Consider the following 23,773-nt stretch of genomic DNA (forward strand, 5'->3'; position numbering starts at 1 on the left):
AAGTGGTGCTGTGGTCTAAACAGCTGAGCCTCTTGGGCTTGCTGATCAGAAGGTAGGCGGTTCAAATCCCCGCGACGGGGTGAGCTCCCATTGCTCGGAACCAGCTCCTGCCAACCTAGCAGTTCGAAAGTACTCCAAAAAGTGCAAGTAAATAAATAGGTACTGCTCCGGCGGGAAGGTAAACGGCATTTCCGTGTACTGCTCTGGTTTTGGTGTTCTGTTGTGCCAGAAGCGGCTTAGTCATGCTGGCCACATGACCTGGAAAAACTGTCTGTGGAACGGACAAACGCCAGCTCCCTCACCCTATAAAGCGAGATGAGCGCTGCAACCTCAGAGTCATTCACGGCTGGACTTAACTGTCAGGGGTCCTTTACCTTTATGTATTTAATACCATACAGGTTCAGAGAAAGTCTGTTCAATGAAATGAAAGGTCTCAATGCACACACACAGAATTGAGAAAAGGGTGTTTATAAGATTTCGATATTGTCACTCTACAAGAACATCAATATGGAAATGGACTAATATGTCACCTACAGGACAATCTTATACACATCTGCTTAAAACTAAGACATGCTGTGTTGGGGCTTACACTGCCAGTAAATATATTTAGGACTCTGACATTAATGCTGTCTCAGGGCATCATTTGGAGGCAATTCAAACTTGATGAAAATATGCAGCTTCTGGAGCTAGGTGGAAGATTGCCTGGGAGCCTTGGTAGGTTGTGGTCCATCATGGAAGAAAGGCAGAATAAACAGCTCAGGATCACAATACCTCAAGGACCATGAACCAGCCTGGGCCCTGCAATCATCATCTGAGGCCCTTCTTCAGGTGCCTCCCTTGAAGGTGGCAATACAGGAATGGGCCTTTTCAGCAGTGGCTCTGTTTTTGGAATGCTCTCCCCAGGGAAGTTTGCCTGGCGCCTTCATTACATATCTTAAGGCACCAGCCAAAAACATTTCTCTTCAACCAGGCGTTTGGCAGATTAACATTCTATGACCTTTTAAATGTGTCTGTGGGAGAGGGTTTATTGGTTTGTTTTGCTTTTGCTTTGTTATCTATTCTGCATTTTCATTTTCTATTTTTATATTGCGAGCTGTCCTGTGATATCTGAATAAAGGGTGGTATACAAATTTAACTAATTAATAACAACAATCACCATCATAATGGAATAAATAAATTAAAACTGGTTCAGAAATTCCTCTGGGCTGCATCATGCACTCAGAGAAGTTTGCATGAGGGATATAAGTTGTAAATTAGTTGTTCGTGGATCTCTGATGCAGCATTTTCCAAAATGAATTGTGTGGGTTTTTTTAAAAAAAAAACTTCATACGCTTCAAATTTCTAGCAAAAAGCCCCAAATCGATCACTTGGCTATGGAATTACTTAAAGCTTGTAATTCACTAACATTACAGCTACTACATAAACCAGGATAAGACAACATTCTGGCTTAAATTAAGCATACTTTGTCTCATGGGAGAACACACACACATGCATGGTTTCTTAGTGTAATAACTGCATCTCTAAATATATCTGTAAAAGTATCTAAACCTCATTCACTGAACTTGTGCTTACTCATGTGCAAGTCAGCAGCATGAAAAAATGCACATATCTTGCCCAAACATATGCAACAACAGCCTCTATGACTTTTGGATAATTAAGACTAAGAAGTACTCTTTTGGGCCAGGGCAATATAACACCCTAAGGTTTAAATGCAATGCACACACCATGACCCTACCACTTTTTAATTAAGACTGCAGCATGCTGACTTTCCCATTACATTAACTCTTTCAAATCTCCTATGTCACCAGGGTTTCGCTGCATCATGAATTTAAAACGGCAAATTCACCTTACATTAAAATGTGCTCTGCAGCAAATCACCATTATCACAAAGCCCATCAAAATGCAATGCGCAGAGATAAGACCGCTAATGCTGTGAGGCACTGCTGAAAACACACATCAAAAATTGCATATGATTGATGGTGCTAGTTGAGTCTCTTTTCTTAAACTGTTTCTTTGTGTTTAGTTGCATTTAAATTAGCACAACTACTTATATAGCTTATATATTCACTGGCAAAAATTGTGTGGAGGGCTATGAGAATGATGCGATTTCATGAGAGGAAGATTTTTCTCTGAAAAGCTCTGCCTTCAGTTTTTAAAATAAAAAGCAAATTTTCAGACCGCATGGTTGCAAAAACAAAATTGTTTGCTAATGTATGGGTAACGTCTACTGAAAGATGGTGACCAGCTTAAGATGGCAAGCCTATCCACATTGGGGGGGGGGGGAATCAATTAAACGTCATGGGTCTCAGGACTGGACCAAAAGGCTACCAAGAAAGCTTAGAAGTTAAGCAGGAATTGATACCAGGTTTTCTGCCGCGCCGAAAGCTAAAATACTACCTGCTACACCATACTGACTCTTCAAATTTTGCAGAAGAAAATCAGCTAGATGACTTACCAGCATTAGATCCTGTAAGGTTATAACGAGCGTTTAGCTTCTTGATGATGTTCTCATGGATCTGAAACCAGTCACTCTCCGTGTTACACCTGTAAAAGAGGTAGTGTTTTAAAATCCCAGTAGGAGACATGTTTTCCCTAGTTAACAAATTCAGAGAGTCTATCTCCCAAGGCAGGATTGTATCTCTCATCAAACGCTACCAACTGTGAAATGAAACAACTTCAATGCGTATCTGTTATGGGCTCTGAAGAGTGTTGGGGGCAGGGAGGCAGGGGATCAGGGGAGTGTGTCACAGCCCACAAGTCAAGAGCTAAGGCAGGGGAAGGAGGGAGGCACTCAGGATGTGGCAGGAGGAAAGGCTGTTCTGGCAACAGGCAGATCAGTAATCTCCCCACCTTCCCCTGCCCCGCTGTCTCCTAGAACCAGGAGAGGCTTAAGGCAGGAAGAGTAGAAGCAACCTCCATGCAGGAGGAGTCTCAGGTTGCAGGTGGGCAACACATCAAGGGAAGGTATAGAAGCCGGCAGGGAGCAGGGTCTCACTGTTGCTGCAACTGACGCACAGAGCACAGGTCTGAGGGACAGCTGTCTAGTGGAAATGGCATACAACTCAGCAACCCTTCCCAGTAGGTCTTGCCAGGACTGAAAGTCCCTGCCTTCTACCCTGTCTAAGGCTTCTCCTTAAAAAAAGGATGCTTCCCAAGCAGTCTCAAAATGCATCTGTGCATCTCTGGCCTGCTCTTCTCATTACTCTGCACATTCTTGGAGACCAGGAGGCGAGGGAGAGTCCTTGGAGTCTGCAGCGGCCTCCTCTGCTTCAGCCTCAGAGTCTGAACTGCTGCCTGTCACGGGCTCTCCCTGCTCACCAAACCCTGTTGCCCCATCAGAATCCAGCTCCGCCTCCTCCTCCCAATCTCCTCCCTCTGACCTCTCCTCAGGGTCCCACCACAATCCCCTGCCTCTGAGTCTTCTTCCTCTGGGATTTCCCTTGGGGGTTTCCCAGCTGGTGCCTCCCACCACTCCTCTTCGTCCAGCCAGTCCCTGACATCTGGGAGTTGCTGTAAGTGCTTCTTTTTGGTCAGTAAAGACTTAACTATCAGATATGTTCCTTCCTTAGCTGGGGTGGGCCAGGACAGTATCTGGAGCTTTCTGAGAATTGCTTGAAATGAGTGCTATATACACAGATCTCTAAGTAACGCATCTAGGGATAGCTCCAGGTTTGACACCATCACCCCAGCCAAGTACCATCCGATGGGTTCTTTCCAACATTAGCAGCTCCCCAACATCAGTCAGTGCACACCCCAATAGGCTTACCAGCAGTGGCGTGAAATAGCATGACCTGTGGTGACTAGGTGCCCATCATTTTAATGAGCAACAGTGCCCACTGGACCACTATGGAGAATTACATATGGCAGCCTGCTCACATTCTAATGCACAGATAATGGCACCTTAGGAATACCTGCTGAGCAGTTAGAGACCATGTGTTCTAAACTGTGAGCCTCTTACTCAAATCGTCTAGGGGGTAAACCACCCAAGCTGGCTTTCGCCCTAGATGACTTACAGATAATTGAGACTGGCCACTGTGTATAGATAGTTTGGAACTAAAGGTCAAAGAAAATTATACCACAATGCAATTTCTTTGAAGTGGCCATACTCAAAATGGGAAGCCACTAGAGAGGGAGCCATGAGTACCAATTCCACGCAAGAAACATTTTCAATAGCAGCAGCAGAAACAAAATGCTCAAATCCCATAATTCAGCAATTATTTTAAGATGTATTTGTTATTTAAAGGAAGCCAGAATCCTTTTTTTAATGTGTTGTCCTGCATTTTTGAAACACACACATAAACAGTCCCATTCTCAAAGGAGAACAAAATTGGCAAGTCAACCTGCCTACTGCTGAGGAATCCAGCAGAGAACACTTTTGGCTGAACTGTCAGAAAATTAAAGTAAAATAAAAGCTATTCTGCCATTGCTCCATCACACTAAATTGTTCTCACAACCATTGCTTCCAGCAGCTATAATATGGGGGGGAAAGAGTCCAGTGAAGGATTGACCTTGAGACACTGAGGCGATTCATAATCCGAGAACTAACCCTGAAAGTAGCAGAAGTCCCCAGTGAGTACAGCTGATAACATCACAGTCTGTGCCCTCATATTATTTCCCAAAATATTATTTCACACTTTCAAGTCCAAAGTCAGAGGAGAGTGAAACATACTTTTTCACTGCTTCCAAGAAACTAAATAATACCACTGGGTCAAAAATACAACTTACACTTTATTTACTAAACAGCTCCAACGGGATTGGAGGGATCATTCTGCGATATTATAGCAGTGGACAAAGATGTATTGTAAGTTTCGAATAAATGTTTTAATAATATATATATTAAAAAATCTAAGACACAAAGACATGGAAGCATATTGGAAGGACCCATTGGTAGATCTTGCCCAGTGCTGCTTGCTGAAGTGGCCATGGGCTTTCCAGAGTTTCCAAGGGGCATTTCTGGCAGTTGCTGGGCAAGCAGAGATGAAATCTTGGATCTCCTGAATGCAGCCTGTGTGCCCTGCTGCTGAGCTACTCACTTTCTTAAAATGTCTGGCTTCTTGCAGCCACTAGCCTTGACAGACTGTGTGTGAATCTAACAACAGTACTGTGTCGTTAGGCACCATGGCGTCAAAATATAATGTTGCTTTATGGTTGAAACAGCTAGTCCAAAATTGCTGGGAAATAATCTGTTGGTCAGTGAAGAAGAAGCAAGATAAGAGCAGATACTGGGCAGCTCAGAAAGTTGTGTGAAATGTGAAGCTGTTAGCAAGTGCCATGCAAACATCTGATAGGTGTTTCTGTGGAGCCTTGTTCCATGGTTAAGCGCTAGCAACAACCTGCCCAGAGAATGGCTAACCAAGGACTGGAGTCTGGTAGAGGTCAACAACCCACATAGTATGGTTCTGGTCTGCTTTCTTACTCTCTTGATGTGCGTCTTGTTAGACCTGATCAAACTCTCATGGCTACTCAGTATCCTGCTAATTTGCTCGAAAATATTATCATATAGTAGCAACTAAACTACTAGGAATACAAGTGGCAAAAGATTGGGAGAGCCCTTCAAGTGATGTGTAGGAACATATGCTCAGTCAAGGATATTCTATTTTGCTGTTTTGACTTATAAACGGTTAGCAGAAGCAGTATGAAGAATAGCTCCAAGCTTTTTAGGGGGTTGGGCTTGGATGGCTCTTCCAATTCTACAATTCTATAAATCAAAAAGTCTGCTGCTGCAAAAAAGATTATTGTGTCATCTTTTAAATCCACACCTTTCTCAGAGAGCAAGTTTTCATAAGGCAACATCCTCCTTTGAATGATGTTATTGTTCTTTAAATTTTCACAGAAGTCTTTATTGTATTAACTCCAATAGACTGTGTGCTAGATTTTTTGATCAAGTCAGAGAATGGAGTTGAGGCTGAAAATAGCCATTAATAACTGATTGATATTAAGACTCAGATAATGTATCATACCTAGAGTTATATGATAACTGTGCGCAATAGGCTATAATGGCTTAATCTGAGTGTACAATGAAATGTGGATCTGCACATATAACTTGGAAGTCAAACTCTTTTTGGAGGGAAAACATCAGATTAAATTTCTATGACAAATTTGACCTCACAATTTCTTCCCATGGACTATTTTAATGTACTTCAGATTTACATTTCCTTACATGTATACTTTCAGAATAAGATCATCTTTTGTGTCTCCTGCCAACAGATCCGCTATGCTGAGAACTGCGCAACCAAAAGGTCGTCGGTACTGTACATTGCAAGCATTTTTCTTTTCACCAGCTCCCATTCGGCCTGTCAAACAAAACATAAAACAAGACGCATGAGCCACAAAATAGCATCTTTCCAGACGTGCACAGTAGAAGGAGGAGGATATATCTGCCAACATCAGCATTTAATTTAGTAAAGTTATTGGATTACAGCTGGGCAAACCCTCCCACCCCCAAATACCAACTGCATTGAAAGGGTGGTAAATATTCAAACTGCTGTCATTAAACCATAGGTTGGCAGAGCACTCTAAGTTCCATTTGTCTTATTCAAGAAGCACTCACAATGCAGTCCCCAAAGAATTGTCTAATAATGGCATCCAAGTAAAGGAATCCATGCCAGAGGTTCAAAACCTGGATGCCCAGTCTGGCTCAGATATCTCACCTATCTCCTAGAAGAACACATCTGGGGATGCAGATATAATGGTGTCAACGCACCTTCCTTTGGACTCTTTGCAACTCCACTTGAGCAGAGTTTGTCCAGACACACTTCAGGCCTGATCAGGATCATCTGACAGTTTAACTAAATGTTATGCTTAATGCATAGCCCAAAACAGCTATGTCTTTGGCTTTTGTTAAAATAACTCCCGCTGCAGGGGTGGGGGCAATTTTTATTTGGATCACAGTGTGTGGAGAAGCAAAATATATCCCTTTCTTCCCCTAGCCATGACCAACCAAATAGCAAGGCTGGGGGGAGGATGAGTCCCAACTGGAACCAATTTTTTAGCTATATCATAGTCATGTGAGGGTGGACTTTCACCATCTACATGCTGTGATTCTGATAACTGGGCTCTCCTTGTAGCTGTACTTAATCTAAGAAAAATAAGAGGCATAGCTGCGCTACATAGGGCAAGGAATAGTTTGACTCAGTCTAGGAGTTGGGCTTCGTCAGAGCAAAGTTTCTGGCAGACATGGAGCTATCCATGGTGCTGCACAGTTTATCACAGAGAGTACTACACTGTTCCACTTCCTACTTCAACCTAGCTAGCCAGAATCTGAATTTATTACCTATTGTTGCAGCCTAGCTCTCTGTCAGCCTAGCTGACTTTCTGAAGCCTACCTGGTACCCACAAGTTTCTGCCCCAGCTGGAACATGAGAATGTGGAAGACAATGATGATAATGGATAAAAAGAAGAAAGATTACCAGGACTACAAATGAAGATTTAAGCAAAAACTATTTAATTGTTAAAGAGCATATGGAGACAAATACTGACTTTCAACCATGTGTTCACAAAAGTTGCACTTCAACCTGGATTACTACTGTTTTGACAAATTTTCAACAGTTTGTGTGATTGCTCTCTCTCCCGCTCTCTCATAAATCCACATGAGCTATATGTTCAATTTATGTGGTGACAAAAGGCACATTATTCCCAACAATCTACACTGTTGCTTGCTTCTTCTGCCTGTCACTTCTTCTTTGTGTTAAAATAAGCTGTGCTGCCTGCCCTTAAAAACCTGCACTGGGGCTTGACTGCGGTGAAATGAAAAACACACAGCAGTCTATTCTAGGCTTTGCAAAATCAGAAGCCATCAGTGGCTGAGCAGATGCAGCTTAAACAGAAAATGTAGTGAGGAGAATACTAAGTCTTTGGTTTAACATTCATAGGCAGCATTTCTAAAATCTTAAATATGTGTGTTTGTTTAGATTTATATCCTGCTTTTGATCAAATCATTCTCAAGTTGGCTAATAACAGATCGCATAAACAACCAAACAGCCCTTAGCTCCTTGGCTGATGGATGATATTTGCCCTAGGTTATTTTGGATTTGAACAGGTTATTTTGTCTACAAGTTTACTTCCGGAAGCCCTCTCCTAGCAGAGCATCCATGATAATCTTTTTTTTTTTTGGGGGGGGGGAATAGTAAGTGGTTCAATCATTGGCTTATAATGGTTCAATAGACTAAATATTTGATTCCTGTTGTTTGATGCATGTTGGAGCCCAATCACACCCCAACCTGAAGCATTCAAAATATCAGGATCCAGATGAGTTTCCACAGCAAGCTACCTATGGAACAGTAGTGGCACAAATAACAGCAGCTAGAAACACATTAGTGAGTTGGGGTTCCTGCTAGAGTATTTGCACCTGTCGTATTGCATGACACTTGCAAGGTTCAAGAACGGAACTCTAATACTGTATTGTTCACCAAAGTCAGACAATTTTTGACATATGCATTGCCCCAGATATAGTATGCTCAACTGCAGAATAGATAAAGATGCATTCAGCATTTCAAAATGGAAGGCATAAAATGCCAAATTGGCTAGAGGTGAGGAGGAGGAGGAGGAGGAGGAGGAGGAGGAGGAGGAGGAGGAGGAGGAGGAGAAAGCAGCCACTGTGTATGATAGGTGAAGATTACTGGAGTTAACTCAATGAAATCCATATGACAGCTTCTTTAAATAAGGAGATTAACCACTCTTCTCTTCTACACTACCTTAACATTGTATTTGGATTAAATCAGATTTGTCTAGAATAATGTTAACCATATGATAAACTGTTCTAAGAAGGAAATAAATGTTTTTATTCATGCACACACCCACATATGCAATTTAGACTGGTGTTACAAGAAAAAAAGGCAATTTCAGGAACCAAGGAAGGCACAAGAGAGGTAACAATAGCTGGCATAGGAGGAGTTGAGAGATCCAGACTCCCCATGCCTGTTAATAAGCCTGATTCCATTATTCTCCTCCTCCTTTTCTCTCTCTCTCTCTCTCTCTCTCTCTCTCTCTCTCTCTCTCTCTCAGAGGTTCACCAGTGTCAGCTGGTGGAAGCTATTTAAAAATCATTACATACAGTGCTTTTAAAATAAAATAATAATAAAAACAAGGTCCAGGTATCAGGCAGCAAAAAATATCTATACTGATAAGTTCAGTCACAGAACTGCTAGGGCCAGCATACACAAAATTATTTCCTACATATGTGTGAGACAAAATACAGTGGTATCTCTGGTTACAAACTTAATTCGTTCTGGAGGTCCATTCTTAACCTGAAACCGTTCTTAACCTGAGGTACCACGTTAGCTAATGGGGCCTACCGCTGCATCACCGCCACACGATTTCTGTTCTCATCCTGAGGTAAAGTTCTTAACCTAAGGTACTACTTCCAGGTTAGCAGAGTCTATAACACAAAGTGTTTGTAACCCGAGGTACCACTGTACATTTCCCACACATTACAGTTGGTACATGTTGTAATGTGCCTTTTTTCTTAAGGAAAATTATCTGTGAAGCGTAGGAAAATGATTTTGTGTGGGCAGAAGATCAAATAAAGCTGGCTGCTTGGTGGCCATTTCCCAAGCAACTTTATTATATCCATTGTTAATTTCAATCAGTGTGTCTTTTCCCTTCTCCTACTTCCAAAACCTAGTCTAGAGAAATAATTTATCTTGTGCCTCCATCACTTCAGATGGCAAGCAGGATTTTTTTTTCTTTAGTGTTCTCATGAAAAAAGATCCCTTCACACAGAAAAATGGCATGTCAGAAAGAAGCGTAAATTAGAACCTTCCTCCCAGATATGTAGCTTTTTTCCTGATGGTTTTTTGTTTGTTACATTTATTGTGCTTTTTTTTTTTTTTTTGCTTTTAAAGAGCTTTTAAAACCAAAAGCCACTGTAGAAATATCTAAAATAAATATATAAATTTCTCTCTCTACTCTCAATTTTACCACAAAATTCTTATCTAGTTCATACCTAAAGTAGCTTGGAGATTCTTTCTGCGCCAGCTCACACATAATGCTAACACTGGTTTTTCCAGCCCCAACAAACTGTGGTAAATCTTAACTAGGGTTAGTAGAAACAAACCAACTTCAAATTGTAGTTCATTGTGTTTCAACTAACCATAGTTAGTTGAAATTAGTTGAAACTTAAGCATAGGCTAAGGCTTGTACGCAGTGCTTTTTTTCTAAAAAAGATAATGTTTAGGGGTACTCTCATTTTCCTACTCTGTTGAACTATTGCCCCTCAATGAGGCCGAACTTAGATTCACAAAATGTTTAGGGTTATGTGTACTCCTGCATCCCCCCCAGAAAAAAGCACTGCTTGTAAGACATATTAAACTCAGGGTGATCTATAAAACGAAAGTGGAAGCTTCTTATTTCTTTACTGTGGCCTCACTGGAGGAGGAGCGGGTAGGAAGGGAGAAGTCATATGCAAAGCTCATTGGAGCTCATTCTTGAAATGCTAAAGAACTATGGCCCTAAACCACAGTTGAGCACTATTACCTGAGAAGAACCCTTTCTGAAAATATTATTAATATTTCAATGTAAGGCATCCCGAGTGCTAAGTGGTGGCCCTGCAGCAGTGACAATTAGGATAACCATCATCACACAGTGAAAACACGCGGCCTGAAATTATCACATTATCTAACATCTTCTTACGTAAAGGTTTTGGGGAAACAAGGGTACATACCAATCCGTATAATGTGCACAGTGATGTAGATGTCTTTCCTGAGCTCACTGCTTCCCAAGTCCTGTAGAGAATCAGAACAGTCTACAATTATTTATTTTTGTTGTGTTATTACTGTATACTTTTTCTACGTTTACTTGTGTCTAGGAAATAAAGAAACAAGGAGGTGATAGATTCAATGTATTTGATTGACTCACAGAAATGTTTGACCAGAAATAAGTCCCATTGTGTCACTGGAACTAGTGTGTGTTTAAGATTGAAACCTAAAAGCATCAATGGCATATACCATACTTATATCAGAACATTGCTGAACTGTGGCTAGTACCATGCAGGATTTTGAAACTAGTGTGTGTCCCATCCATCACATATGCATGATCATAGAATTGTAGAGTTGGTAGTGACCCCGAGGGTTATCTTGTCCAACCCACAGCAATGCAGAAATTTCAACTAGATCACACATAGCAGATGGCAATCCAACCTCTGTTTGGAAATGGAAAGAGAGTACACCACCTCTTGTGGGAACAGCTCTTGCTATCAGAAAGTTCCTCCTGATGTTTAGCCAGAATCTCCTTTCTTGCAACTTGAATCCATTGGTTTGGGTCCTAGTCTCCGGAGCAGGAAAAAATAAGCTTGCTCCATTCTCCATGTCACAGCCCTTTAGGTATTTGAAGATGGCTACTGTATCTCCTCTCTGTCTCCTCTTTTCCAGGCTAAACATACCCAGCTCCCTCAACCGTTCCTCATAAGGTTTGGCGCAGGTGGCGCTGTGGGTTAAACCACAGAGCCTAGGACCTGCCAATCAGAAGGTTGATGGTTCGAATCCCCGTGATGGGGTGAGCTCCCATTGCTCGGTCCCTGCTCCTGCCAACCTAGCAGTTCGAAAGGACGTCAAAGTGCAAGCAGATAAATAGGTACCGCTCCAGCGGGAAGGTAAATGGCGTTTACATGCGCTGCTCTGGCTCACCAGAAGCGGCTTAGTCATGCTGGCCACATGACCCAGAAGCTGTACGCCGGCTCCCTCGGCCAATAAAGTGAGATGAGCGCCGCAACCCCAGAGTCGTCTACGACTGGACCTAATGGTCAGGGGTCCCTTTACCTTTACCTTTACCTTTACCTTTACCTATTGTATCTCCTCTCTGTCTCCTCTTTTCCAGGCTAAACATACCCAGCTCCCTCAACCATTCCTCATAAGGTTTGGCTTTCAGACCCTTGATCACCTTGGTTGTCCTCCTCTGCACACATTCCAACTTGTCAATATCCTTCCTGACACAGTATTTCAAGATGGCAAGTGTATCATGAAATATCGAAAGGGCTGTAACATGTGATGTTCTACTGCCTTGAACACAAGGAATACCATTGGTGATGAGGTAATGAGTATGGAATGAGTATATTCATCTTGCAATCAATATAACCCATTCCCCGTAACCCGCTCTGTTAAACTGGACTGGCTCTCAAGTTCTGCAGAAATCAAATGAGGTTTACTTCTTAAAATGTGGTTTTAAGTCTGCTTCCCAGAAAGAAGCCCTATTGAACTTGTGTAGCCTTAGGTTGCAAGAGATTTCTTTGATTTGGCAAGTAAGATACAGAAAAGAAACACACATTCAGGTTATCAAGGTGGCTGTCATACCTATTTGGCACAGTTGCTGGTATCCAGTGGAAGGATGCTGGACAAAATGAATGATAAGTCTGCACAGTTATGCCCACTCTTTTGTGCTTTGTAGTATGCTTTCTATTTCTACAACTGGGCTACCAGCAAGGAGGCAACCCCATTAACGAAGTCTTGATTTATTTATTTTTGCAATTACCAAATGCAGACAAAAATAAACACCCACTCACCACAAAAAGAGAACAATGTCTTTCTGGCTTCTCTGGACATTTTGGCAAACCATTTCGATTCAATTTTAAGAAAAATCTCTCACTGTAAAAGAAAAGAAGCAATGAAATATAATGGGCAATATTTAAAAACAATTTAGACATCTTGGGGAAGGAGAAAATACATCTAACACATCTGAGTAAACATGTTTTTGTCCCTGTTTCCACAGCACACATTTCCAATATTCATAGCTGATGCTGCAAAGAAGTTAAACCTTCTTGCTATGTGGCAAAAGAGAGCTTATTTGAAGCTAGAATTCCATGGAAATGGTGCAATGGTTTCAAGAAGTGTTGACTTTAAATTGAAGCCAGATGTGATCTTTAAAGACACTTTAAAGTACTTTAATTAAATTAGCAAATGGGAAACACATCAGAGCTAATGTTTCAGAAGTTATGAGCGCATATAGGATATTAGGTCAATCAGAAGGGCCATAATCGCAAAGTTTGTAAGCAAAACATTACTGTTCATCCAAAATAGTGTGTGTGTGTGTGTGTGTGTGTGTGTGAGAGAGAGAGAGAGAGAGAGAGAGAGAGAGAGAGAGATATTAACGTCATTCTAGAAGCCAAAACACCACCTGTGATGTTCTGTGAAATTACATCTTACAAAATGAAGCTGTGGGTGCTACAAATTAAAGAGCAGGGGACTGCCCCCCCAAAAAAAATGGCTACCTGAAGAACATGTAAGGATGGAGATTCCCCCTCCTCACCATTCCATGTACTGGCACAAAATTTTACTTCGGCATTGGTTAGCATCCTTCTCTGTACCCGACGGCAGCAAGCTAGGGTAGTGGTTGTAAGACAGGTTCTGTGGCACACATAATTCCCCATCTCCCACAAAGGGGATGGATCAGGGAGTTCTGGAGAATGGCCAAAGAGACTGCAGCTGCTCACCCCCCCCCCCAAAAAAAAAGCCAACCTGAGGCAATATATGTCAACCTGAGGTGATTGCTTCACTGCCTTATGGCAGGGCCAAGCTCACACAAGAGTGGTGTGAGGAAGGAGATTTTTAATCATCTCCCCTCATCCTGTTTTCAGATAAAAAAGCCGCCATCTGCTTCACATCCTGCATAGGAAAAGATATGAGTTTCCTTAGGTTTTCCTTGAAGGGCAAAAACAGTTGAGGCGGGGGGCACACAGAGACACACACCTACATACAATTTTTAAAGGGGAAAAATGAGTGATGTCCCTTTCCTCTGCTTTAGCTTGAAGCTTGCCCTGGTATACTTTGTAAAACAAAATGAACAGAGACAAACCACACACAAGACTGCATCACATTAGTGTGGCCCAGCAGTTGTTCATCACCTTTGCCATAAACAGCATCAATTTTAAGAAACTGACATCTAATTTTAGCCGCTACCACAGAAAACAAATGTCAGTAGGATCAAATAATTAAGACTGAGAAAAAGCAGGCTCCCCACACAAGGCTTTTCTTTTTCACTTGCTGTACCTTCCAATCATCTTACCATCAAATCCCATCATACATAAGAGATCACTCCGTACATTCCTTTTTAACTATAGCTTTTTCAGCTGTTTCCTTGGCTTCTGCCAAGGCTGAGCGACTGCCACACATATGCTGTCTTCCATATGCAATGACGAAAATAGCAACCAGAACATCTATGCAAGCAAAATAGACGGACTAATAGTACAAGTATATAATTCTCCAAGGCTGAACCAGCAGCAATTCAGGAAGATCACACTCTCACAGGCTGCGTTCTGCAGGTTTAATTTCACCAGCTCATATTCCAACTAGGAAATTTGCAGGCATATTCCAACTAGGAAATTTGGCTGCTGTGGTTCACTTTAAAACAAGCTGAAACGGATGCAGCTCAATTCTCCTGTTGCCGAGGGGGCAACTGTCGGCATCAGGAAGGAAATCAAGCCCCAAGTGGTTGGGTTTCCAAGTTTGTGGAGAGGTGACGATCAGTTTGAAGGGGCCAAGAGGTGAACAACACTGTCCAGGACAAGCAAGGGTCAACAGCTAAGCAGCAGCCAAAGCAGGAAGCATAGTCCAGGGCATGCAGGCCAAATTCCTTTAGCAAGAATGTGGGAAGAATAGAAGAACAGGATCTTATATCCTGCCCGGACACTGAGGTCCAGCACCGAGGGCCTTCTGGCGGTTCCCTCACTGCGAGAGGCCAAGTTACAGGGAACCAGGCAGAGGGCCTTCTCGGTAGTGGCGCCCGCCCTGTGGAACGCCCTCCCATCAGATGTCAAAGCGATAAACAACTACCTGACATTCAGAAGACATCTGAAGGCAGCCCTGTTCAGGGAAGTTTTTAATATGTGACATTTTAGTGTATTTTTCATCTTTGTTGGAAGCCGCCCAGAGTGGCTGGGGAGACCCAGCCAGATGGGCGGGGTACAAATAATAAATTATTATTATTATTATTATTATTATTATTATTATTATATCAGCAGGATCCTCTCATGGGGAAAATGTTGCTCAGCCTGAGGGCCAGGAGTCAGAACTGGTTTCAGGTTCGAGAGGGCAAACAGCACACGATTCCTCAAAACTACGCTACAACACCAGCATTAAAACGGTAGCTAGATTCAACTTCCTGTTGCTGCTCAGATCATGAGGCCAGGGTGAGGGAAGAATGGAGGGGGGGCACCAAGGTCATTGGCCACCTCTGCTGGAGTCCAGGCAGATGCCCAAGGGTGCCTGGTAACCATCTTGGGTATAGAGAGACTGGTCCTTGGGGTGATGTCACTCTGTCAGGTGGCAGGGTTGGCACTTCAGCCAAGGTGGTACCATGGAAGAGCTCAGTCTCCAAAGCTTGAAGCAAATCCACAGTCACATGCTGGTGGCCCAGAAGGAAAGGCACTAAATCTTGATTGTTGGGGAACACAGTTTAATAACCCCCCCCACACACACACACATAAACACTCCTCAGGAATTACAGCAGTGCCGCTTCACACAGAAACAATGACAATGTTGATGTCTGGTGGGCTTCCCTCAGGAAGGCATTCCATAGAGGGCCTGTTCTGTCAGTACTATCTATCCTCTGGGCCTCCTTTGGAGGTGGCACACGGAAATGGGCCTAGTGTCAAAACCAGCACTTTGAAACGGGACTTTGAACAAATAAGATTATGTAAATGTTGCCTTTATCCACACATAACAAGCAAATTTTGCATCTAACTCAGGGGTAGGCAACCTAAGGCCCAATCCCCTTCTAAATCCAGCGGATAGTCCGGGAATTAGCATGTTTTTACATGAGTAGAATGTGTCCTTTTATTTAAAATGCATCTATGGGTTATTTGTGGGGCCTGCCTGGTGTTTTTACATGAGTAGAATATGTGCTTTTGTTTAAAATGCATCACTGGGTTATTTGTGGGGCATAGGAATTTGTTCATTTCCCCCCCCCAAAAAAATATAGTCTGGCCCACCACATGGTCTGAGGGACAGTGGACCGGCCCACGGCTGAAAAAGGTTGCGGACCCCTGATCTAACTTGTGGCTCTGCAGGGTGAGATGCTGAAAAGATAGTGACCAGTAAACCCTGAGATGAATTCTAGCATTAAATCACACTCCTGGATCAAAAGCTGAATGGCTAGAAGAACAGCACTTTTTCAGATATATGCCTGACGTGTTTTCCTTTTTATGTTCATCTGTCCAACTCTGTCACCAAAATCAAGAACAGTTACTGTGAATGCCTATGATGCGCTCTACTTCGCAATGTGTTTCTATGAATTTATGCGTGTGCGTTGTAAAATTGAACGTTCTCAAATGTAAGCCCTACTCTGATCAGCCACAGTACTAAAAATATCTCAGCTAGCACATTTCTAGACTGTCACCAGTAACCCCCCTCACCTGACAAAACCCTGGCCTCTGCAAGTTGAAGAAATTAAAAACATGCACTTAAATATATATTTAGCTGATTGTCTGCCACCTACTTAGCAAGCTTGCTTTAAAGTGTGTTTAAAAGAAAAAACTTGCTGAAAACACTCCTGTAGTAAGTTGCATCTCCCATCACAAACTTCTAGCTTATTATCACCCGATCCATGTTTATCTCTCTCACCTTCTAGAGAAGGGGTCGGCAAGGTTTATCTTGCCTGGGCCGGATCGGTCCTACAGGGATCCCTCCGTGGGCTGGATTGCCCCTGCGCGTGAGTGCGCTTGCCTGCGATTTTTGGCGTCTGCGTCTGTGCAGGTGTGATTTTTGGCATCTGTGCATGCGCAGACGCAATTTCTGGCACAGCGGAAGCAAGTCCCTGCGCTGTGCTGCGCTGGTTTGTGTGTTCAGACTCATAAACCTCCCCCCTAAATAAATTCACACTTGACCCAAATTTTTGGTTTGGTTTTTGACAGAATTTAGGCCACAACTTTATTGATTACATCAAGTGACTGGTTGCATAGGCTCTGGTTAGACTAGCTCCCTGCCATGCAGGTAGCGCTGATCCAGGGCACCAGCATAGGTCAGCCAAGGGTGAACACCTGGATAAGCAGAAAGCCGGGAACAGGCTAACTCCACCACCCAAATGTCCCCCTGGACTCAGGCACGGGCACAACCCCCTCACAGGGGTTGACCAAACCATTGAGTCCCTGGATTCCTTTAACGGAATACCCTTCACATAGGGATGGCGAGAGCATTCCCCCATCCCTATCACCTGAACCAGAGCCTATCTGCAACCTTACAAGTTGTGACGATTTGCTACGTGGCAGGCAAAACCCAAATGGCAACAGTCAATCAGCCAAGTGGGAAAATTCCTGCCGTGCCCATGTCCCAACAATAGACGGCACACAACGGCATAGCAAGGTCAAATGCAACAAACCCTAAAAGTAGGGAGAGGTGGGTGGGTGATCCGAATGCACGCACCAAAAGAGGAAGCTCTGGGTCATGTGCATGGACATAAATAGGTCCCTCAAACCATTTGAACTGCGTCCCATTGGCCAAATTGTACCCAGCTTCGAGGGGCCTACCAATCGGTTGTTGTGGCTTACCAATTGTACCCAACCCGCAACACAGGGTGTTAGTTGTCCAGGTCTCACCTCTTTAAGGGAGGATGCAATTTAGCGCAGCATGCAAGCGGGCAGCTCGGTTTGGGGGCAGCTCGTGGGCCAGTCAAACGACCTCTGTGGGCTGCTTTCAGCCCATGGGCCTTAAGTTGCTGACCCCTGTTCTAGAGAGTATTATTCTCCCCCCTCTCTCTCCCAATTGTCTTCCAAATCAATGTACAGGTGGAATGAGAAACTCAAATATTGGGGCAAATATCAGGAAAAGAAAGGGCTTAGAATGCTACAGAAGTATACTTAACCGCTAAACTGGAGTTTCACATCTTATGGGAAAGGGAGAGTAACTATGCACACCTGCCATATTATTATGTACTCTAATTCCACAAATGTGAAGATACAAGACCTTCCTACGCTGGAAGAGTGGCAGACGCAGTTGATGGACTATATGGAACTGGCTGAAATGACTGGCAGAATCCGAGATCTGGGAGAAGAGACAATGGAAGAGGACTGGAAGAAATTTAAGGACTATTTACAAAAACATTATAAGTTGTATGAATGTTAAGAATCTGCATGACTTGGAAATTTTAGCTCCTGCAATTAGATTAGGAAAATAGAAAGTTAAGTTATAAGTAAGAAAAAGTTGAAATTTAAAGTTATTTTATGTATTATCTTAAGGTATAAATATTTGACAAAAGGTACTTTAAATTTAGAAGTAAAACACTCTGAAAGATATAAATAAGATACGAAACAAGGTAATAATTTGCTATGTTTATTGTAAAGAACGCAGGGTGAGGGAGATGTGGGGAAGTCCAGTTAGTAACTTAAAAATGTATTTTGAAAGTTGGATTGTTTTTCTTTCTTTCTTTTTTCTGTTTGTCCTTCTTTTTCTTTTCTGTAAACTGAAAATGTAATAAAAATTTTAATAAAAAAAAAAAAAAATTCCACAAATGTGAGAATGTTTAGAGACAGGGAATGTGATTTATATGTTACTGAACTGCACCACTTCAGACTGCCTGTGGGAAATCCAACTTTTGAATGCCCTGGCAAGTTGGGGCAAAGGAGGAAACAACTCTGCATGATTTGCAAACAAAAACTAGCATACTAGGGAGGGAGAAGGATATACCAGAACACATCTCCTTGCCATGCTGATTTTGGCATGTGGGCGGAAACATTTTATTCAAGTGAAATTTCTGAACCTTTCATTCCTCACTTGCAGTCTGAAGTGGTGCAGTTCAGCAGCAGAAACTGCACATGGGATAGTCGATTATGTATACCAAACAGATAACTTTTGAGGGGTGTATCTCTGTGGTGGAACGCACAGCGGTGGTCCCGTGTTTAGTCTTGGGCATCTCCAGTTTAGGCTGGGAAGGACTCTGTCTGAAATCCTGTCAAGGGCATGTGGAGAAGAAGCCCTGGGGCTTTGTGGCCTTTTTGTGAAGGTTGGACAACAGAGAGAAAGCAAGCAAGTAAGCAAGCTAGATGGATAGCTCAGTCGGTAGACCATGAGACTTTTAATCTCAGGGATGTGTGTTCAAGCCCCACTTTGGGCAAAAGATTCCTGCATTGCAATGCGTTGGACAAAATGAACTTTGTGGTGCTTTCCAGCTCTACTATTTTATGATTCAAAAACTGTTTCCTTTACTAACCAGATGGGTGGGATAGGAATGGCATCCCTTACTGGCTTTGATTTCCTTTAAGCCAGCATTCATAGTTCATGGCCAAAACATGTCAAAGTTAAAGATAAGTTTTAGCAGCAAGACAGCACAGCACTCTTTCCCTCTTTCTTTCACTCTCTCACTTCACAATCTGTCCTTTTATTCCTCAGCAACAGCAATAACGATGCATCTACTTGGCACCTCCTGTCTAAACAACATGTTTTGAATTTTTTTACCACTCATTTTAAAGAGAAAACAAAACCAACTGTTAAGCTTGTCCTTCCTAGGCCTAAGGAACCATCAGTTTTAGCCAATTTCAGCAAATGTGAGAGCAGTGATGGGCTGAAATGGATGACAATACTGGAAAAAGACAAGTCTTCTGGGGCAAGCTGCTTGGAACTGTTGCTGGATCACAGATACAGTAGTTATGTGAGAAATTGGCATCTTGGGGGATGAAAACCTGATGGGGTTAAAGCAAACATCATATGGGTGAAGATGCTAAAGATAATGACAATGGCATCTGAGCAACTGTGGAACCATAACATCATCAGAGAAAATAGAATTTTTATTATTTATTTATGGATCACCTTTTACTTTCCTCTCAAGGCGATTTACAAACATACAAAAAAGGCTATAATTATTTTTTAAATGCTACTGAAAACAGGCACCAAAAGATAGGTTTAAAAACAGTACCAATGCTGGGGCTAATACATTTTCATTCAGCTGGGAAAGTCTGTCAAAACAAAAATACCTTCAGTTATTTCAACAAAGTATGGATAGGCAGAGGTGCCATCTTTTTAAGAGGATTGCCATGCAATGTCATGCGTGAGATGTCAATTGGTGCACCTGTGGATAGGGAGTGCCTTCTGTATCTCAACAGAGAATGCAAGTAATGAAAGGGTTGTAAAGGAGAAAAAATGCTGGTTCTGTTCCCAGTTGGAATAAAGGATGTTCATTCAGAGACTCCTTTCATTGCTCTCTTCTGCCTTCTTTTTGCACTCTCACCCAGCTGAGGACACAATATCTGTGGCCTACTGCTCTGGCTTGGCAACCATTTATTCCAAAATTTTACGGTATGTGTGTCTTGTTTTTGTCTGGTCACCTTGAAAGGGCAGACTCCAGCTACAAAGGCTGCATCTCTTGCTCAGGAAAGTGGAAGGTTTGATGCTGGCGTCAAGTTTTAGTTGTGGATATGCATTACTTTTGCTTCTTTCTGAGTGACATGGTGTGTTTATTGTTAGAACCTTATTATGAATTACCAGTGGATTGTTTAATTATATGGTATATTAATTAATATGAGGTATTTTCATTGCTCTATTGTTCATGACTCATATTGCTACATTTTATTATTGTTCTGAGTCGCCTTGAGCATGGTTTACTATGGAAAGGTGATACAAATAAATGAGCCAGATGTGTTAGAAAAAGTACAAATTAGTATATGGCGCAAAACTTAGAAATTATGTTTGATAGTTAGGTGGACTGCAGAGAGGCCAAATCTTTGGTTAGGATAGGAGCAAGCAGTACTAAACTCTGACTGATTGTTGCTAATCTTGCGCCATTCTTAATCCACATTATTATCTAAGCACTTCATTGCTACAGTACATTCCCCCCCCTACATTGCTTTTCTTTTTTGCAAAGCTAATAATACTCTGTATGAATATTGTTCTCTGAAAAGCACTGTCTATCAACAATGATTGATTTGTTTCAGTTACAACCTTGAGTCTTTTATCGCTGGTTCTGCCTTGCTCCCTGACCCGCTGGGTTGCTAAAGTGCAAATGTGAACCTTGATTACATCACCAAATTAACACCAATTACAAGACACAGAGGATGAAAAGAATGCTGAAGAGAGAGTCATGGCTGGATAACAGAACAGCTTAAGGGGGTTGTGATAAGCCGCAGAAGTAGAATCAGCTCCAGAAATAACATCAGTTAACAGACTTCCATGCCAACTTGCGGCTGCTGAAGGCAGCTCCATACATTACAACTGCCAAAGGAAACACCGACATTTCATCAGTGTTTCCCGCACAGCAAATGTGTAACTACACAACCTTTGGAAAACATCTGAAGGCAGCCCTGTATCAGGAATTTTTTATTATGCTTTTGTATTTGTTGGAAGCCGCCCAGCGTGGCTGGGGCAACCCAGTCAGATGGGTGATATATAAATAATAAAATTATTATTATTATTATTGTTGATGATGATGATGATGATGACAACCCCTAGCCAGTAGCAGAAGCAAGCTTTCATGCACCCAGCACCTGTTCATGGTTCTAAGGCAGGAAAGACAACAGAAGTGCAGTTGATCATCTTTGTGGCCACAGCCTGAACAGCGATTCAACCCCCCAGGAGGGCATGGAGAAAGAGTAAGCATGCATGCTTCTGTTAGCCTTCACCAGTTCTAAGCTGTGTGTTTTGGTGGGCGAGTGTGTGAGCAAATATGCTTCAGTTTATTCTTGACAGCATGTTATGTTTCAAAGATGCAGCATGAAGACAAGGCTACCCAACAGGGGTGCCAACTTGAATAAAATATTGTGGGGAACCAGGTAAGCCCTGCCCCACATAACTGATTACATGATGCAGTGCACATGCACCATTTGAATGGGAATCAACTTTGTGGGGGCTCAGCCCCCTCAAATATTTTATTGTGGGAGCCAAAGCCCCCATAGCCTCTAGGAGTTGGCTTCTATGCTACCAAAAGATGTTTTGACCTCTGAACGGAGCCCATGTCGAATTTAGTAACACCTTTGCTTTGCTTCCAATACCTCTTTCCCCCCTTCTGCTGCTTCCTTTTTTTCATTTAAGGAATTTAATTGACAGCCTCTCTGCCTGAAGGCAGCCGAGGCACGATGCAACATTAAAAACCAACAGTAGAATTCGGGGAGGCAATAAAATTACAGAAGCCTAATAAAGCCTAATGTTACAATATAATTTTAAGAATAGCATCAGCAATACAGAAAATCTATACAGCAACAAAATGCAACAGGAAATGTTTCCACCAGCCAGCACTTCAACAAGTGTGTGTGCATAGTGGAGAGAGGAAATACACAATCCAATGCAGTAAGGTTCTCATATCAACCCTTTCCTGATCAAATTTCTCACTTGCAAATATGGTTGCTACAAGAAAGCATGATTTCTTTTCCTCTAAACCACCCACAGCCAGGCTAAGCAAACATAATTCAGAGTAAAAAATACTAAAATACTCCAAAGCATTATTTATAGCTCTCTGTTCACTAGTGCTGCAGTGCTAAGACCTTCATTTCTATTTTGAATGCAGTAAGATCGTAGGAGAAGAAACAGGATGTTCAGTTTCCACAACTGAAAAATGCAGCAGAGAAACAAAATCCCAAATCATGCAAAAATGACTACTTGTCCCTCTTTCTATTTTTATTTTTTAAAGCAGGCCAAAAATAAAGTTTTGGTTACATGTAACTGAAATAATAGGAAATTTCATGTACAACAGAATTGTTTATACAGGCTAACCTTATGGTTATGCAGGTAAGTTTCTAAACCTATTTTGTTTGAAAGAAATTATAGTACAATCCTATGCAAGTCTGCTCAGACATAAAGCCTGTTGAGTTTACAGTAGATTGATCCAAGGTAAGCAAGAACAGGACTGCAACCTTAAGAGGTCTTTGTTAACAAATGTGGCACTCACAATACTGACACTGAAAAAAGCTTCAAAAGCAAAGCAAATTGGGTTTTCCCTATAGCTGCCCAAAGTGAATCACCCATACCTTTGCCAATCAGATATTTGCAGGAAGAACAAATTATTTCCTTTGCAATAATGTCATCCAATGTCACTTTAGGCTCCTAAACAAGTGACAGGTGAAATATGGTATACACAGTCCAACTCAGAAGAAGAAAGGTGGGGGGGGGGCAGGGAAGGGAGAAACCCTGAAGAAATGAATGCAAGCTGGTCAACAAAAGGATTCCTTATTCCTTCCAGGAGAAAGGCTTAAGAACAAGAGAGAATTGGACAGATTCTACTAACTATGAAGGCTACCTCCACTGTTGGAGGCAATATCCCTCTAAATACCAGCTGCTTGAAACCGCAGGAGGGAAGAGTGGTGTTGCACTTAGGTCCTGCTTGCGGGAACCCCGTAAGCATCCAGTCGGCCACTGGGAGAGCAAGATATTGAACTAGATGGGGCCAGTGGCTCTTCTCACATTCTTATCTTCATTGTGCAGCTAAACGTCCTCATGCTAGTGGAATTGTTTAGATGTGCATCACCTCCTTTCACAGTCTCACATTAGTGCGTGTATGTGTGTATTGTTGCCTGTATTTTTAAACTCTGTTTCAAAATAAAAGTAAAATCCCACGGAACCAAGAGACCCGTGCAATCCCGCGTCCACATGTGGTTATGTTGTCTGAGTGACATAGCTCTGTGGGATATTATCACGGAGAAGCATCTTTAAGAAGCTCTAATTCTTCATCTAACCAGCCCTATCATGTTTGACCTCATTCACTCTTTATAACGAAACCTGCTGTGAGCAGGTTTATGCAATTTATTTTTCAATTTGTAATTAAGCTCCTACAGTCCCGGCAACAATTCAGTAATTATATTCAGACTAAGTAGAATGAATAAATCCCATTGCCATTTTTATTCTCTCTCTCTATTACAAATATCCATCCAATC

General features: G+C 42.2%; 1 protein-coding gene across 5 annotated transcripts in view; it reads right to left on the reverse strand.

Annotated features, from left to right (window-relative positions):
- The window catches only part of DOCK4 (dedicator of cytokinesis 4), a 265,492-nt gene that overhangs the window by 115,656 nt on the left and 126,063 nt on the right, over window positions 1-23,773 (reverse strand). For all 5 annotated transcript variants that reach the window (XM_079994015.1, XM_079994018.1, XM_079994016.1 and 2 more), the window contains exons 9-12: window positions 12,494-12,575; window positions 10,661-10,721; window positions 6,161-6,293; window positions 2,456-2,544 (exon numbers count right to left, since the gene is read on the reverse strand). In XM_079994015.1, the coding sequence (XP_079850141.1) occupies window positions 2,456-2,544; window positions 6,161-6,293; window positions 10,661-10,721; window positions 12,494-12,575 (365 nt within the window). The remainder of the gene's footprint in view (window positions 1-2,455; window positions 2,545-6,160; window positions 6,294-10,660; window positions 10,722-12,493; window positions 12,576-23,773) is intronic.

The sequence above is a fragment of the Podarcis cretensis genome, assembly GCF_951804945.1.
Source record: "Podarcis cretensis genome assembly, chromosome: 10".
NCBI classification, from domain to species: domain Eukaryota; kingdom Metazoa; phylum Chordata; class Lepidosauria; order Squamata; family Lacertidae; genus Podarcis; species Podarcis cretensis.